General features: G+C 47.8%; 1 protein-coding gene across 1 annotated transcript; it reads left to right on the top strand.

Annotated features, from left to right (window-relative positions):
- The first annotated feature begins 559 nt into the window (after positions 1 to 559).
- smad7 (SMAD family member 7) lies at positions 560 to 18,248 on the top strand. The gene is made up of 4 exons (XM_076087474.1): positions 560 to 2,493; positions 3,491 to 3,544; positions 7,000 to 7,071; positions 17,335 to 18,248. Exons 1-4 carry the CDS (start codon positions 2,028 to 2,030, stop codon positions 17,871 to 17,873), a joined length of 1,131 nt encoding a protein of 376 aa, XP_075943589.1. The 5' UTR covers positions 560 to 2,027; the 3' UTR covers positions 17,874 to 18,248.
- Positions 18,249 to 18,524: the final 276 nt, after the last annotated feature.

Raw genomic sequence — 18,524 nt, 5'->3', positions numbered from 1 at the left:
CGGACACTGTTGTGCTGTTAATTCAGACAAACAAACTCAAAGGACACTTGGGATTGTCCCATCTGGAAGACAAACGTCCAGAGGGCGGCAGCAGCGCGCTCTCATCTATGTTTCGGACATGTTGTCGTTTGTCTTTCTTGCCCTAAGTAGAGACCCGCAGGCACAAACACGCTCTCGCTCCTTCCTGGCCTCTTTGTTTGTAGTTGAAGACACCAGCTACATTTATTAAAACCAAACCTGTGCAAGGTCCAACTACAACCTGAGCAGCTATAGAGCTTAGTGGTGGCGCAAGCGTTGCCTGAAAAGCATAGTTCAGGGCAAAACCCAAAATAAAACCAGGGAAAACTATACAGATCGATCCACTTCAGAATAGCAAAATGTTTTATGATGAGATTAGAAGAACTGTTGTCCATGTTTAAATTATATTGATTCCATCTCCATTAATAGCTACACACTTGCTTTCCTTGAGAGGCATGAATATAATAAGCACTGATCAAACGCCTCAAACAACAGAGAGATCAGACATCAACAGCACTAAAATGACCAAAAGCTGCAAATCTATAAGTTGTGTCCTTTTGCTTAAGTCCCGTGTCATTAAAGCTCGTTGGATAGAGCGTACAAACGAATAATAATAATAATAATAATAAGCTGTATTAAGGTACAGAGGGCCTCTTCACTAGATTCATCTTTCCCAATCTGGCCGCTTCACAAGTTTTAACAGACATGACTTGATTTGAGTTTATTTTGGCCTATAACTGCTTTAGTCTCCCAACCTCGTCCTCGTATTCTCAATGTTACACTCTTTCAACTTTTTCTGGGAACATTTTTTAACTTTCCTACTCCTTTTTGGCTGTGTGTGTGTGTATGTGTGTGTGTGTGTGTGTGTGTGTGTGTGTGTGTGTGCGCTCGCGTGTGTGCGTGTGCGCTGTGAGCTCTACTTGATCTGTTGTTTGCGCAACACAATCACATTTCTTTTAAGCGACAGGGTGTCTAGACACACACGTGACCGGGCGCGTCAATGCGCACTGGAGACTGGAGACGGAGCAAGGGCACCCAAGCCATCCGCCTCATTTGCAGACAGAGAGCCTTCCAACCCCCCTCGAGATCACACGTCGGCTCGCTTTTCCTTCCACACTCGGACGCAGAAACTTCGTGTGAGATACGAGGTTGGATTATTTAATCTTAGAGGATTCGACTACAAAAATAGGTCTCGAGGCTCGGTGCGCGGACGTAACCCGAGGGGTCTCTCTCGCTTTTCCGCCAGGCTTTCAAACGCAACTCTACTCGGGTGAGAGAATCAGCCCCTGGATTTGCTCACTGGCTCTTCGGACGAAGGCTCCCTCTTGCCAGCAGACCACATCCTCTGCAGACGAGTGGCATATTTAGACTATAACAGATATTTTTAAAGCCTCCGCGAGCCTGCTGGAGAGCCCTACTCCGTGCAGTCGGATCAAGGATTTTGTGGATTAATGCTCTTGAAGACGCGGCGGCGAGCTTCGCTTTTCATGGGATAATTGTGATAGCGTTTAGGCTTTAATTAGGCCCCAGTCTGTCTCATTCCCACCACGGCTGATTCGCAAAAGACAGCACGATGTTTGACACTGTTTCATGCTGAAAATCGGAACTTGTTTTAAAGGGGGTCAGCTCACAGCGCTATAGGCTGCACATCACCGCGGGAATAATTGTGCACACTTTCGGGCTATGCTGGGTGTGTTGTAGCCGAGGTGTATAAACTGCTAGATTCATTTGTATAGGCTAGTCTCAACCGCCTGGATATGATGGTTGTTTATCCCCCGAGGAAAAGCTGACTGTCCCGGGAACCTCGCCTGCTTTTCAGTGATCAAGTCTGTAGGAGAAGGCAACAGAGACTGGCGTATGCTACAGACTTCCTCTGCTCATCCAGCTCCCGGTTCTTCCACCGTATTTTCTCAGGCTGCTTGTCATTGCCTGGACTCGGATCCCGGAATCTTCATGATTTGCGGACACCATGCTCGTTTTTTAGCCGGGGAACCCTCTTTTCGTCCCGCATGTTTAGGACCAAACGATCGGGGCTCGTCCGGCGACTCTGGAGGAGCCGTGCGCCCGTGGAGGGCGACGGGGAGACGGATAGAGGGACGCATGGCTCCGGGGGCTGCTGCATGGGCAAAACGACAAAGGTGGCCAAGTCCAACGCCGGGTCGGAGGCTGAATTGAAGGCGTTGACCCACTCGATACTGAAAAAGATCAAAGAGAAACAATTAGAGGTGCTTTTGCAGGCGGTGGAGTCCAAGGGGGGCGTCCGAAGCCCTTGCTTGCTCCTGCCCAGCAAAGTGGACGCCAAAGTGGGTCAACAGTCTTACTCTCTCCCCATGCTGCTCTACAAGGTGTTCAGGTGGCCGGACCTCAGGCATTCCTCGGAGCTGAAGAGGCTGTCTTGCTGTGAATCCTACGGGAAAATCAACCCAGAGCTCGTTTGCTGCAACCCGCACCACATGAGCAGACTTTGTGAACTCGGTGAGCTGGATTATTTCAATAACCTCATTCTCACGACAGAAAAAAAAAAAAAAAAGTTCTGAAATAGCGTTTATTTCTCTGGTGGTCGGGCCTCATTCTAAAATCAAGTATGCATCCGGTCACCGTGCCATTGTGTCAAATAATTACCAGACTGTTACAGGCATAAGTAGCCTAATTCAAATGGCATCACCTCTCTTGGCATAGTTGTCTTGAGCTTCTTCCATAAGGTCAAACTTGACCGATGTAAGAAGGGTCCCCTTCATATATCCGGCAGCGGGACTATAGTGTCATTCAATTTGAATTTGGCACGTTATATTGAAATAGTCACATCACAAATGCCTATCGTTCCCCCCCATCGAATTATTATTATTATTATTATGATTTATCGATTGTTTGTGTTTTTATATTCTAAATAGGTTGCTTTCTTAATTAGGCGGCATCCCGTCTTTAACATGTGTTTTTGTTGGCGCGTGAGAAGTGCCAAAGCACTTACGAGCTGTTTAGTCCACCTTAAATCAGGATCTTTTTTTACAACTTCATCAGAAGCCCCGCTTTTTAAACAAACAGCCCATCTGCTGTTTCAACATTTCAAAATTGGCATTTCCAAAGTGCAAAGCAGACTCATCCAGGGCTTTACAGTCTTTCCAGCGCCTGTGTATATGTGTGTGTGTGTGTGTGTGTGTGTGTGTGTGTGTGTGTGTGTGCTGGCAGGCTTGCTTGCTTGTGCTTGGCGTCCCAGGCCAAAAGAGGCCCGTATCTCAGTTTGTCCTAGACGCTGATAGTGGCCCTCCTGGCGCCAGGCGGCCCCCTGTTTATCTGCCTGCCAATGAAAGGCAATAGCCGCCCGGCCAGCCTCACAGCCTGCCTCTCCATGCTGAGCTGACAGACACAAAACCTTTTCCCAGTAGAATGGCAACTCTTATCATAAAGTTAAGATCTCTCCCTTGTTTTGTTTTTTTTGCTCATGTTCTGCTTATTTTTTTCCCACTCCATGCAGAGTCTCCTCCTCCTCCATATTCGCGCTATCCCATGGACTATCTTAAACCACCAGGTGAGCTTAATGTACACATACATAAAGGCATATGTCGTCCCCCCCCCCCCCCCCCCCCCCCCCTGCAAAACATGCACATCTTAAATGTTTACATGTTGATTAGCATAACGTTTGCATATGTTCTCACACACTTCCTCTGTTGTGTGTACGGAAACAGCTCCCATGTTATGTTGTGATTTATGATAGCGGTGGAGTGTCTGGCTGGGCAGTGCTAGCATGGCTGGCAGCCAGGGCAAGGCAGCACAAAGTTCAGATACCAGCTATAGACTGACTGGCATGTCACCAGGGGCGTAGTGTGTGTCTGATTGGTGGGTGGGGGCGGGGTTGTTTTGTGTGTCCATTTATCTATTGTGAATCGCAGCACAGACAGCGGCGTCTTTGGAGCCAGCAGGCATTTATCAGCTGAATTAATCATCAGATTAAGGTTAAGGATTTGTCTATATATGTGTGAGTGTGCCACCGCCCCACGTCTCTGTTTGGGTGCGTTTTGTTTTGGGGATCGGGAGAGTTTGCATGTGCCGTTTAATTTTGTCCACTGACCTTGTTGCCCCCCCCCCCCCCCTTAAGAAGCTTCGGTCTTGTTTAATTGTGTTCTCCCTCCACCTGTGTCAGACTCCACATGCTGCTGTGGTTGTCATCCTGTTCCCCAGTGCTGGAAAGTGGCCCCCGAGTTATGTCATCGCCTTCAAAGTACGTTAGATTTCAGGCTATAAACAGAATAGTGCGAGACTGGGGAAGGAGAGAAGGAGATGAGGATCCTCATGTCACGGAGAGGGTGACAAATACGTAAAATGCAGTATATATCTTTTTATATTTTTCTTGCTTCTTTGCGTCTATGTGGCTGCCTGTCAGTGCAGGAATAGCTCGGAGTGGAACAATGACCGGTCAGTCGACGAGCCAGCCAGTTAGTCAGGAGAAGGAGAAAGTGGCTTTCAGTGAGTGGAAACAATAGGAAGTCATTGCAGCTGCAGCTGTGGTTCTTCAACCCCCCCCCCCCCCCCCCCCCCCCTCTCCCTGTCTTCATTGACCAGGCTTCTGCGATACTGTTTCACCTGAAAGCATTTGCAGAACCTTAAATACAAGCAGAATTTATCTGAAACAATCCTCCTCGTACTCAACCCTCCCCCTGATGCGGCGTCTGTCTCCGGGTAGAGCCAGCGTAGCGTCTTTAATGCGAGTTCAGTTGGAAACATTCCAGTGATAAAAGGAAGCAAGAAGGTAAATAGGAAATGCAAGCTTGATGCAGACAAAGGAAATGATTATACAACCCATGTTACCACCCTGCTTCCCCTCTCAAAGCAAACTGCAAGAACTTGAATTGGTTCGACTGAGTGGGAATTCATTATCGCCAACAAGAACAGAAGGAGGCCAGAGAAATATCACCAGGTTGCTCCCAAGTAGAGCTTTTATACTTTAAAAAGAGAAGTTTCTTTTCTTTAAAGTGAAATTTTAGTATTTAAGTGAGTCACCTGCCATGCTAGTTCCTCATTCAGTCAGTGCAGCTGCTGTTGTGGTTAATCAAAGGAGTGTCTGTCTGTCTGTCTGTCTGTCTGTCTGGCGAAGGAGGGTGTAAGACAACATATATTAATAGGACAATGGAGCAGGCTGGAGGGTACAGACAGAGGACAGAGGACAGATGAGCTTATCATGCAGAAAGACGGTGGGGGTGGGAGGGGGGGTCCCCAGTGGCCTCTGGGAGCTGTCAATCATCAATTCCATCTCATTACTGGAGGCTATTCCAATTTTCTCTACTCCTCTATGTATTTGCTTTATTTTAAGCTGTGTTAAATCATCGTGACATGTAGAAAATCTGCATTGATAACTTTCAAAAGGCAATGAGACGTTACTGAAGCGGAAGAGCGCTGGATTTTATGATTCTGGTTTTCATGATTCCACTGAGCAGGAAGTGGGTTTCTGTGTGTCAGGGTGTCTGTCCGCTCCGGCGGCGGGCGACCAGTATGAAAGCAGCCGACAAATGTAGAAACGCTACCTTGTTTCAGCTCTGGGGGAATATAAATCACACACTGTTTAGCTCTTTCTCACTGATGCCCCCCCCCCCCCCATCAGCCCTGTGGTCAGCTGTGAACTGTTGCCCAGGAGACCAGGGCAAAGGCTGCTGGCAGTCAATGAAAGCGAGGCATCTCGTTACTGGGACCACAAGCAGCACGGGCCGCGTCTGGACGGGGAAGGGTGGCGTGGAGCGGAGGAGGGCTCGCAGTGAAACCGCTCCGGATGCTGTTTCTTTATTACTTGTTAGCTATACTGCGGCTCTGCTCGGTCAAACCTGGAGGCCAATGAGACAATCTGTTCGCTGGAGAGTGGAAGTATTCAACAGAAATACCGTCCTCCTCCTCCTCCTCGCCGTATGTGGATTAAATACATACTGAACCTCCCTATATTTCTTCAGTTTGCATCAGCTGTATTTGTTACAAAACACCTCAGATTAGAGCAACTTCAATTAGATGGTAATTTCTGCTCTTTAAGCTACGCGCTTTAATGCAACGTGTGACGTGCGACGCATGCAATGAGTGGAGGCGATCCCCGCCGTACACACTGTGGCTGAATGGATAGAAGGTGCAGCGCGAGCGTTGACATGCAGCCAGAGGAATGTATCGTTAGCGAATACCAAGCGACCAGCAGCAGCTCCGCAGCAGAGCTAGCCTGCTCCCAGCGGTGTGCTGCTCCGTTCACCGCACACAGTGTTTTTTTTTTTTGTTAAAGCTCCATTCAGGTGTCATGTTGAAACAAGTCTACATTACAAGTCTTAGTGGGAGTTAAGCATTGAAATGCAAAGAGAGGGTAGAGTAAGAGAACGAGTAGTTTCCGTTTAGTTGTCTGCCTGCTAGCGCGGCGTACATTTATGGTGAACAGCTTTCAGGGCCTTTCTATGAGCTGTCTGTCAAGGCAGCCACAAACTCATATACGTATATCTTCATGTAGAAACAATTCTGATACACACCTTTGCTGTTGGTCTTAAAGCTCATGTTTATCTGCCTTTAGACAGAAAAGCAGGAGCAGGAAAAACCTTACGAGATCAGAGCAGTTTGAGATCTCTATTAAAAAAGGAAACACACATTTGATTATTGAGCGGGGATCAGGAGTCTCCAGGCCGAAACCTTCCCTCAGTCTTTAGCAGAAAGAATACCGCTCCTTCCAGATCAGTAGCTCGTCTACGCAGAGATGCAGGGCTAACGCTCCTCCTGAAGCAGTGGCTTATGGGGGATTATCAGGGGTGTAAGAAACTCTCCTCTGTAAGTCTTCCCTGTGTGTGTGTGAGAGTGTGAGCTTCATCGTCAGCGTCTTCATTAGGCATTGATTTCACCGGAGTGATTGACGGTCTCACAGCTGCTGCTTTGCCTTCTCCCCTCGCACAGACACACAGACACACACACACACACACACACACACACACACACACACACAGAGTGCTAATTCTCTCCTTCTCTCTCCATCAGATTCTCCAGACTCTGGACCGTCATCCAGTGATACTGGGGGAACGACATACTCGGCCCCTGTGGGGCTTTCAGGTAAATATTACTACAACTATGATTTCCCCATTGTTTTCTACCATCCCTTCCTTTTCAAACTCATGTTATTTTCCTCCTATGTTTTCTTCTCCTTCTCCATTGCATTCCTTTCAACACACACACACACACTCATATTCCCTCTATACTTGTGATGATGAGGCACTGATTGTGGGGGCCCCTGCTTCCCCTCTGTAATAAAAAAAAATAAAAAAATAAAAAGCCAGTGAAGGAGGGTGGTGTGTTTCTCCCACATCCACATAAATTCCTCCCTCCTGGTTCTTTGAACAACGCTCCTCTCTTCTCATCTTCCTCTTCTCCCTTTCTGTGTTATGCTGTAATGGAAGACAAACACGGCGAACAGTTGTTTGGAGAAGAATATGCTCTATGCGTGCGGTATTGTGGGAAAAAAAATAGCAGCAAAGAGAGGCTTCGACTGAGATGCGAGTGTTTGTTTGGGTGTGTTTGTGCGTACAGGGGATGTCTTTGTGGACAGTTAACTCTCCTCTGGGCTCTGTGTGTGGATAAGAGCGAGACACAGGCGCCTTTCTTTCGTCCATCTCTCATGCAGGATGTGTTTCGGGCTTCCTCGGCTTTTCTCCCATAATCCCCTTTGGCAGCGTTGCCTTCCTCACCCAGTGCCCTGTCCGCAGGCTACAGAATAAGATGGTGTTCACGAGAGAGGGAGGTTTGCTCTCCACTGCCTGAGATTGCTCTGTGCTGTTCTCTGCTTTCCTTGGCCTCAGATGGTTCTCATTACTGGGCCTTTAAAGCCTGTTTTATGTCAGTTGGTGTTCGCTGCCCATTCCCCCTCTCCCTCCTTTGTTTAGTGGTAGGGGGGTTAGCTTGACTGCCTGCATGTGTGTGTGTGTGTGTGTGTGTGTGTGTCCTTAGATGGGGGGAAGAGATTGGAGCAGTGCTTACAAGAGCAGAGGAACTAAAAATCAGTCTCTCCTCTCCTCCACACCTTCAGATGGACACCAAAGTCCTCCCTGTGTGCGTTAACTAAAGACACATTTTAGGCCCAGTTCAAACTGTGAAACCCTAGAACTGGAGTCTTAACAGGCGCGCCCCCCCCTTACTCCTTCCCTCCCTCAGCAAGGCGTACCCTCCTCCTCCTCCTCCTCCCCTGTTTTCCTTCCTGGCGAGGATGACATGGCAGCGGCGGCCTGTGCTCCAGTGAATGGGCCTCCTCAGTAAAAGCAGTAGAGGTAGAAAGGCCCAGGGCGGGATGGCCGAAGCTCTCTGCCCTCATGATTTCCCTGGCAAGCCAGAAAAAAAAAAAAAAAGACTGCTCCATTTCTCCCCCTGCCCTCCCTCCATCTCTCCCTGCTTCCCTCCTTCGCTCCCTCCCTCTGGGGCCCTGACAAAAGAAACATGGCTCTCCCAGAGGCCCGCTGCTGACCTTCTAATTCACTCACTCTGCCCTTTTTATGTTCTTCTCCAGACATATTTACAGAGAGGAAGAAGGAAGAGAGACGAGGGTGGCTTTGAGGGAAGGCAAAGACTTGTAGTCGCCGAGAGTTGTGCTGTTGCTTTTTTTCGTTGTAGTTGAATAATTTAGAAAAAGCTTGAGTGTACTGGTAAAGCAGCTTTAGAAAGAGCTCATTCAAAACACAGTTCAGACAGACCTGATGAGATAACATCCTCCTTTTACATATTCCCTTTTTTTAATTCTACTTGTTTATCCATCTTGAAAAAAGCCAAGACCATCCAGGCTGGAAGGAGTTAAGTGAGCTGCGACAGCGACAAGCGCAAATGCAAACTAGGCTGCCTGCCAGGCTACCAGCTCCAAAGCTCCTCTCGCTGGCTCACGTCATCAGCTTGGAACAGAGCAGAGAGGAGGGAAGAGGAGCAGGAGAGGGGGTGGGGGGGGTCGATGGCTGCAGGCCTGCAGCCAGGAGTCAGGGTGCTGATCTTGGTTTGCGTTGGCGTGAGGGCTTAGCTCAGAGGTTTAGGTTCACCCAGGAACTGAAGAGGGAGATCAAGAGAGAGATTTGGAAATGGGAGATCGGGTCAGGGTTAAGAGGGCGCTGGATTGTTGGTTATGAATCTGTGGGGTGTTAAGTAATATTTAAACTTGTTAGAGACTAGGTGGTTTAGGAGCAGCTCTGGTAGCACCCACGTAGCCAGATGTCCCATCTTGTCAAGCTCAAAAAAGTCTGGAACGAGTTGTCTTCAATAAAAGACCTCCGTGGGCTTGATGGGACAGAGGTGCAGTCCAGTGCTGCTACGAGGCCTCAGTTATGGTACCAATACGAAGACAATACTTTCACTGAACAAAAGAATCCAAATGTTCTCACATGTTTATTGTTGTCGAATCACAATCACCCGTTCAAGAACTTTGGCTTAATAGAATTGGCAATAGTTTGAATTGAGACTGGAACAATCTGATGAAAGATGAAGTAATCTGTTTGATAGTATTTGACAATCAGTGAGTAAGTATTGGGGATCAATACCCAGCCATAGTGTGTACGCGCTTTTAATCTTCATTAAAGTGAGTTATAGTTTCTGGATGTGTAGCATCGGTGTGTGTGCGTGTGTGTGTGTGTGTGTGTGTGTGTGTGTTGGTGGCGTGCCTGATGGTGCCATCGGGGACCGACCCAGAGTGTCTGTGTGTAAGAGGATCCAGTCAGGCTGCGGTGACATGTACGCACACACACACACGCATTTTCACACATACACACAGACGGGCAGATAGAATGACCTGGTGCGAGCCCTGGCGCACGGCCGACTGTCACACAGGCGCTTCCTCCCACTGCAGGTTAAATTTAGGCCCAGTTGTATTCTTATACCACCAGCCAGTCACCTCGCTCGACAGACAGTCGGCCAACCCTTTCAGTCAGTCAATTAGTCATCCGGTGAATCGGCTGGAGGTATAACCTTCATCAGGGGCTCTGACAGAGATTAAATTTAGTCGTGGCACCTCAGCTCATTAAATCAAACTCGTTCTTGCTTCATACGGAAGGCCCAGAAGAAACGGCCCATTTTTGGTGTAAATGCAGTGGGGGGGGGGAAAAACGCCCGTGTGTTGTTTTGTTCACTGCTTTATATTGTGGATCACCAATTGCTTAACTAAGACACAATCTTTCACCAATCAACAGCTCAAGTCAGAAACAGAGCGCCCTCAGTCTCCCTCCTCTCTCTCGGCATTCCTGCCTTGTTTGGGTTAGCGGGCAAAAGGAAAGGGCTGCGCAGGATATGACCTCATGTCTTTGAGGAAAAGGGGAGCGGACAGGGAGGCAGCCGAGGCCTCTTCTTGATGGAAAACAAACACTGGGGTGCACCGACTAGAAAGGAGGAGTTAAATGAAGAAGAAAGAAAAAGATTGGACATTTTCTTTCTACGAAGATAGAAATCTACATGCAGCCTATTACAGCCTGGCATACTTGACATGGCAACTAGTAACACCATGAAACTCTGTCTCTGCTTTTGGTTGAATCTTGATTGTGTTTTTTGCTTGAACAGTAAGAGGAAGGAATGAAGTAGGGAGAGAAGATGGCGGCTTTGGGTGGAGGGAGAGATGGCCGGCAGCACCGCTCTGTTCTCTGTAATTTGGAGGCTGTGTGTTCAGCCAGCGAGTTGAGCAGAGCAGAGCCGGGCCACTCCGAGCCGGGGCCAGGATCTCTCATTACTCCCCACTTCCTCTCCTTGCGCGGCCGCCAAGCCGCCTCTTGGCAAGGGACTTCATTTTGGTTTTGGCCGTCATTATGCTGCACAAATCGAAAAAACAGCACGTGGAGGATGGAGAGAGGGGGGGAAAAAGAGAGGAGAGGAAAGAGGAAAGCGCGCCTAGCTTGTTTGTGCTGAAGGCTTTATCAGATGGAGATGCTTCACGCTGTGTTCTTAGCGTAGCATCAAGATGGCATTTACCGTAGAAAACCTACTGTAACATCAGCCAGTTGATTGAAAGGTGGACGATGCAGATTTGGCTCCGAGCCAGAGCTGGAGGGAAGCCCAGAACAAGATGGACATTGTTTTGGTTTGCAGTCACTCTGTGGAAGTGGATTTTGACATTACCTCAATGTATGAAGATATGAAAGAGGGACAGAGTGTGTGTGTGTGTGTGTGTGTGTGTGTGTAGGAGGAAACCCTCCTTTGACAGGATAAAGACGGAAATCGAAATAAGTGGAGACACTTTTCTGTATGTGTGTGTCAGTTTGTCTTTTGTGATCTCAAACCGGTTGGGTGCGAGTGTTTTTATCTCCGTGACAGACTGAGCCCTGGCAGTAACCACAACTCCATCACAGACCACAGTGCTGGCGTCGCGTCACATTTGCAGACATACAGAGGTTCATACATTTTGAAAACAAAGACAAAAGCACAACAAAAGCTCAGATTGCACACACAACTGGCTCTGCTGGTTGTCTGCCTCTCTGTTCGCCTGTGTCTCTGTTATTTAGTTCCCACGGTGTTTTATCACTACGACAATGAGGGCGATTGTTCGGCTTGTCTATCCATCGGCAAGTGATCCTCTGAGCTGACGACGTCATTACGGCCCGCCTGGCAACTTGTGTCCAACTAGCTAGTGTTTATTTTGTCCTGTCACCCTGGGAAAGCTGGGCTGCAGGGGATCATTGTGTACGTCTGTGTGTGAGGGTCAGCCTGATGAAGTGTTGGAATAATAACTGCAGGAGTAGGAAGGAGGTGTTGCAGGGGAATAAAATGTCCTTCAGAAAAAAAGGTAGCGTGCTGTAGTTTTACGATAACATGGATCCAAATGGAAGATGCTGCCCAATTAATTATGAAACGTTCCTGTATTTTTTTTTTAATCTCAAACTTGAGATAAACACCGGGCCTGAGCAGCATCTAGATATGTGGATCATGTAATTATAGCAGAAGCTTCCACTCAGACAAAATTATACTGTAGACGGAGGCTTTAGGAAAACACGCGCCATTTCTCCTCCTTATCTTCTGCCGGTCGTGGCCGGATGGTTCAAGTTAGACGTTGGTTATGGCGTGTCTGCAACTCATTCTCTCTATCTGTGTTTCTGCAAGGAGTCAGATCTGCAGATAGGGAAACTGTGCCGCTCCCTTGTGTGGGTTTCCTGCCATCAGGGCTTTTTTAGGGTTTCCTGAAGTGGGGGGGAAGGACTTAACACCGCATACGTAACATGCCAGCCTAAAGAAGAACTTCCTATGTTAGCTACTACCCTTTTCTCTATCTGTCTATCTCCCCGCTAGGACTAAACAATATGTAATTTCTTCTTCAGAGTTGTCACTTTGCAAATGAGGCACTTTAACAAGGCATTCACTTGGTACACTTTTTAGATAATTATGGAGTTAGAAAGATATGATTGCTTGAGGGTAGCAGCTCAAGGCTACTTTAGCCGCTACTAACATAACGCACTTGAATTTCCAACCAAACTGAATTGATTTGCATTGTGGGCAATGTTTTTAAGAGAAACAGTGCAGTCCAACTCATAGATGATTTAGTCAGATTTTATGACGTTTTAGTTGCTCTTCTCACAGCCATGACAGGTACCCAATCAAAACCAAGACCAACCAAAAGTGGAATGACTCATCTCTCAAGAAAGAAAGAATCCAAACCAGACAGTGTACAGTCTGAAACGTACAAAGCTATAGTGTATTGATATGAGACGAGGACACTCCTCTGTCTTCACTGCATAGAACAGCTGACCTTTTTTTTTTTTTTGTCTGAAGGGGCCGTCTGTCATTGAAGAAGAAAGTGAAGTGAACACAACGGCAACAAGCCCACTGTTTTACTTGTATTAACTTGGAAAAAATCAATGAGACCAAATGTTTTTTTGTGAACACGGGGAGAGAGAGAGAGAGAGACATGCACACAGTTTTATTTCAGGCAGAAACGCACACAGGGCTGAACATATACGGCGTGGCAGTGAGAACAAAAGGAATGCCTCCAGGGTGACCCTTAACCTTTGGAATAGACTTTCCCCGGCTGGAGAGAGGGTGTTGACTTAGAAAATAAGGCACCATGAAGAGTCCTTCCTTCCCCCTAGAGCTGTGGCCTTCATGTCTTCCCCATTCCTCTCCTCAGCTGCTGTGTGTGTGTGTGTGTGTGTGTGTGTGTGTGTCTGATGACGACAGGGTCATTACATGTCTGAGAGCGAGCCAGGCACAAACACACACACACACACACACACACACACGCACACACTCCAACACGCACTCGCACATATAGGGCTCTCGGGGATCGATACGAGACTCGTTCTCAGGAGCCTCCTCACTATTTACCGATGTTGATAATGTTATGTCCAGGAGTGAAGGTTGAAAAGTGTGTGTGTGTGTGTGTGTGCAAGAGGGTGTACGTCTATGACTGTGCTGACTTCTAAGTATAGTAGCAACCTTGTGTGTGTGTGTGTGTGTGTGTGTGGAGTCAGACAGAGGTAATGATTAACCTTTCCAGACTGGCCCTGCGAGAAGCACCCAGTCTGTCGTCGCCCTTCCCCCCCCTCCCTCCCTTCAGCCACCCCTCCTCCCCTCTCAACCTAGTCCAATTGTCTCAGCTAGCATGGCGTCCACTCTTTAAGACCTTGGACCATTAAAATCCACAGGGGAGCTAGTGGTGTGTGTCTCTTTGCCGAATGTGCCCTGCCTGCCTGGGGTTTAAATATTTTGCATTGCACAGGGGCTTTATTTAATCACAGATATTTACAGTGTCCCCCCCCCCCCCCCCCCCCCCCCCCCCCTCCCTATCTCGCAGACCATAAGCTGATCATCCATTAAATGCCTAGAAAACATGGCAGCAATATGCTGTTTTTGTGTGCACAGTGTTGCTTATGGCTAACGTCCACATTAACTCGCACCAGCTGCCTTTAGCAATTTCTTACATTGGAAAAAAACTGCTTGTAACCTTTTATCATTATTATAATCCATGATGATATGATGCACACCAATCTGCTCCAGTATCTTTTAGTATCTAATGGTCTTTCAACATTTTAGCTCTCATCTTGCGTCATAGAGGACCAGCAGTCTTTTTTCTTTCTTTTTTTTTTTTGGATGGGGGTTTATGTGTGTAGGCCCCATGGGAATAGCCAGACTGGGACAGACTGGCAGCAGACATCTGACTGGAGCAGAGCAGAAAAGGCCGGGGTGACAGATGGCCTCAGGCTGCCAGCTAGCCCGCTTATCTCCATCGAGGAGAAGCCCGAGACGCACAGGCTGAAAGGCCGCAGAGCAGATGAGCAGGTGGGGGCGGCAGACAGATAGATGGGCTAATGCTCCGATAGGCAGACATCCAGAAAAGCAGACAGACACGCAGACAGATGTACAGACGAGCTCTGTAAGTGTTCAGGGGCCCGAGCTGACGGAAACACGCTGCTCCAATGGCAGACGGACTCTGTGCAGACACTCTGACGACACCGTCTGATAAGCACACACACACACACACACGCACACACACACACACACACACACCTATGTGAGAATCACCTGAAATAGTGTCGGAGTGTAACACGAGGAGCGTGACCGGCAGCAACCTCACACACAAACGCACGCAAACACATGATGTATTAAAACATTTAAATTCAGTTAAATGATCCTTGCATTCTTGGAACAAGGTGTGTCGTTACAGGGCCACATTAGTGTGTGTGTGTGGGTGTGTGTGTGGTTCTGTCTCCAGCAGCATTACTCATGAGGTGTAAGCTCATCTGCTGTCAGCACAAGCTGTGAACATATTCTTCACAAGGCTGCGCCCCACCGATGGAGGAGTCTGTCTGTCTGTCTTTTTCTCTGGTGATATACCGAACAAAATAAGTTTAGCTTCCAGTCGTTCTCTTATCTAACCGTTGCTGTGCTTTTTTACACTTATTCTCCACTACATTTCAGAAGGAAATATTGTACTTTTTACACTTTCTTTCTACTCGGCCGGTGTGAGCACTAGCTTGTGGCACGCGAGGAAGTTTTCCAAAGTCTGAGATGAAGTCATTATCATGGTTAACTCAGTTTGGACTTCAAAACTACAACAGAAAGCCTGTGTATGGTATCACTCAGGGAAGGTCTAAAAAAATAAGGCTATAGAGTTGCATTGTGGGAAGTATAGGATCAAGTGTTTTTTGGAGCTTGACCCATACTAGGAATTAGATATCCCGGTGGATTATTGACTTTAACCATTATTTTTTTAATCTCTCTCCGGCAAGACAGGACATGTCATTTCTATTTTCTACATCGTGGTATTGCAACTTTTACATGTGCATACTTCTTCTTCTGACCTTTTTCTGTTGGCCTCCATCTTTCCCTCTGTTGTTTTCTCTCTTCAGCCCTTTGCTTTTATCCTTCCCTTTGCGTTTCTCTCCTCTGTGGTTCTCACTTGCCACCAGTCAGAGTTTCTGAGAGGGGAGGAGAGGAGGGAGGGAGAGGGGAAGCGGGGCAGCTAGTGAAGTCCTGAATAGCAGGGTGTTTTCAGGCTGCAATGACAGGCTCAGACAGGCAGCCGCTCTAATGACCTCTGACGCCAGGCCCTGTCTCTCCCAGCAATAACAAACACGCACACAGGGCCCCACAGGTGAGCTCCACCAGCAGGCCCTCTTGTCAGCTGTTATGAAAGTCCAAAGCATCCTTCTTCTTATCAACCCTGGCTGTTCTTGTACGTACTTGTATAACAGACCCGAGAGCAAAGCTCGGCCAGGACCTGAGATTCTGTCTGACATCAGCCTGAGACACAAAAGACACTTTCTGTCTCTTATCTCGAAGATAAATGCTTTCCCCCCCATTTAGTCTACGGTAGATAGCCGGGTACTTAGTTTCCCCAAGCACCCCATGAGGACGGATTTACGATAAACTCCCCGAGGCTAGGCTCTGACCAACTTCAAAGGACACAGCCCCTCTTGTTTTATGGAAGGCATGCTTTCAGTTTTTCTCCTCCCCTCCTGTCTGTTTCTGTCTATCTTCTCCTGGTGTTGTCTTTTTTCCCCCCTTCTTCTCCCTGCGTCTAATGAAGGCTAATGACAGGCCGCGTTGAGTTCGCTCAGGCCGGCAGAGAGATCCTGCCACATTAACGTTGCAGTTTGTCTCAGACGGGACCTTCCAAATTACCGGTTACATTCACAGCCACCGCCAGATGAAAGGAGGAAGGGAGGGGGGGGGGGGGGGGGGTAGGCTGGGAAGGACGGGGGCGACTGAAATGGCTCTGAGAGGGGCTCTGTTAATTTTTTCCCTCGCATATATTGGCTCTCTCCGAGCTTTCTTAACCCTTGAATGTGTCTTTCATCGCGGCTGTATTTGGTTGTGTGTGTGTGAGTGAGCGGAGAGGAAGTATAAGAGATTGTTGAGCAGTTGATAGGAGTTTCGGCAATTAGGTGACGACCCTAAAGGCACAAGAGACGCTCAGAAATCAGGAGAGGAAGCAAAGTTGCAAAAGTAACAGTCAAAATATGTGAAAAGCATTCCTTCTCTTCCCCACCCCGCCCCCTCTTTCTTTCCTCTCGCGCTCTCTCTGTCTCCCTCTATTTCCCTTGCGCCTGACTGGCTCCTACTTTTCTAGCTGGGAGTAGCTGGGAGCCAGATTTCTGTGGAATAGAGATATGAAGGGGGAGAGGAACGGCGCAGGAGGCACACTAAAGGGAGACGAGAGAGGGGGGCGGGGGGTTGGAAACTGGAGCATGGCCAATGCTACACTTCTTTTACGCTCAGGGGAAACTTTAGACTGGAGAGGCCTAGCTTGTCAACGAATCAGACACCAGGGTTTGAGAGTTAACGGCCTGCCTTGCTCGTCAGCTAAACACCACGTGCCTCACCGAAGACAGGGAATGGTTTATGTGTTTGTGGGAAAGTCACGCATCTCGTCGCTCAGTTGCCGTGGCCTCGTATCTTTTCAGCATGAAGTCAAAGATTTAGTTCAGAATTCCCTCCGGCAGGGTGAAGCATGTTGCCGGAGAGAGATGATCAGGACAGTCTGTTGACGTCACTACATTGTTGGCCACGACGCTACGAAAATACAGCGAGCCAGACAGAAGATAAGCATTTAATGCTTGCACAAATATTGTGCTGCGTGTGGATGCTCGCCTGCCAGTGTCTCTGAGTTGCTTCTGTTGTCTGAAGTCCAGGAATTCCAACATGGTTTTCCTGTGCGGCAGAAATTGAGGATGACAGTTAAGTTTTGGCTCTTGACGACAGTAAATTGTTCGGTGTCGCTTTGTGCTTTTTATTTGACAGCCTCATCTTTTCCTCCTCTCATTTTCCTTACTTCTGGGTCTTTTGTCTTTTACCAACGTTTCCGCGTCGTCGTGTCCTACTGTGCAGCTTCCAACAAGTCTGACCATCTCCTTCTCTCTATGTTTCCTTTAGATTCCCTGGCATTGCAGGAGTCTGGTGATCGGGCCCATTGGTGCGTGGTGGCATACTGGGAGGAGAAGACACGCGTCGGGCGCCTCTACTCAGTCCAGGAGCCCTCTCTGGACATCTTCTATGATCTACCTCAGGGGAACGGCTTCTGTCTGGGCCAGCTCTGCTCCGACAACAAGTCCCAGCTGGTGCAGATGGTGCGGGCCAAGATTGGCTATGGCATCCAGCTGACGCGTGAGCCAGACGGGGTGTGGGTCTACAACCGCAGCTGCTACCCCATCTTCATTAAGTCGGCCACACTGGACAACCCGGACTCGCGCACGCTGCTGGTGCACAAGGTGTTCCCCGGTTTCTCCATCAAAGCTTTTGACTATGACAAAGCCGGCAGCCTGCAGAGGCCGAACGACCACGAGTTCACGCAGCAGCCTCGCACGGGCTTCACGGTGCAGATAAGCTTTGTGAAAGGCTGGGGACAGTGCTACACCAGACAGTTCATCAGTAGCTGCCCGTGCTGGTTGGAAGTCATCTTCAACACCCGATAGCAGCAGCTTTCCTCTTCTTCACCCTCCTCGCCTCTTCTGCCCCCACCCCCCCCCCCCCCCCCTCACAAACAGACTACACCCCACTTTTCCTTTTTTTGTTTCCGAGAGGTCCAAACAGAAAAAAAAGTTTTAAAAGAAGAAGAAGAAGAAGAAAGTATAAAATTCTGATGGACTTTGTTTAATAAATAACTAAGATTTAATTGAATAAAATAAGAAGCGAAAATGTATTTTATGTTATATATAAATATATTATTAATTGTAAATATGAAGACGTTTTATATGCATCATTATTTATGTATTGTGCAATGTGTTGATGAGAAAAAGAAAATAAGATGCACTTTGCTTAATATAAATGCAAAACAAAGAAATGCCAAAATAAAAAATACAAATAACATTTCTTGTCCGGTCTCTGTTTATCTTGAGGTTTGTGGTGGTTTGATTCAGTTTTTCTATTTTTTCTTTTGGTTTTGTGCATAATCCAAATGGGATTATTTCTAAACCCTTCTAATTTAATTTTGGTGAAGAATATTGTCTCTTCATTATTACCAAAGTCAACATTGGTTGAACTTCACTGAAGGACTTTGATGTCATGTTGTGGTTCGTAAAAGCATTTCCCTCTGCGACAAAATGAGTCAGACTGTGACAGAGTCA

The sequence above is a fragment of the Anarhichas minor genome, unplaced genomic scaffold, assembly GCF_050575085.1.
Source record: "Anarhichas minor isolate MPS153535 unplaced genomic scaffold, ASM5057508v1 ptg000002l, whole genome shotgun sequence".
NCBI lineage: Eukaryota > Metazoa > Chordata > Actinopteri > Perciformes > Anarhichadidae > Anarhichas > Anarhichas minor.
The sequence above is the reverse complement of the archived record's forward strand: the minus strand, read 5'-3'. Positions and strand labels throughout refer to the sequence as shown.

Excerpts from the sequence above, each read along its gene's own strand:
- smad7 (XM_076087474.1), top strand. The coding sequence starts at position 2,028 with ATGTTTAGGACCAAACGATCGGGGCTCGTCCGGCGACTCTGGAGGAGC. Across the intron at positions 2,494-3,490 it reads GAGCAGACTTTGTGAACTCG|AGTCTCCTCCTCCTCCATAT; the intron begins GTGAGCTGGATT and ends CACTCCATGCAG. Across the intron at positions 3,545-6,999 it reads GGACTATCTTAAACCACCAG|ATTCTCCAGACTCTGGACCG; the intron begins GTGAGCTTAATG and ends TCTCTCCATCAG.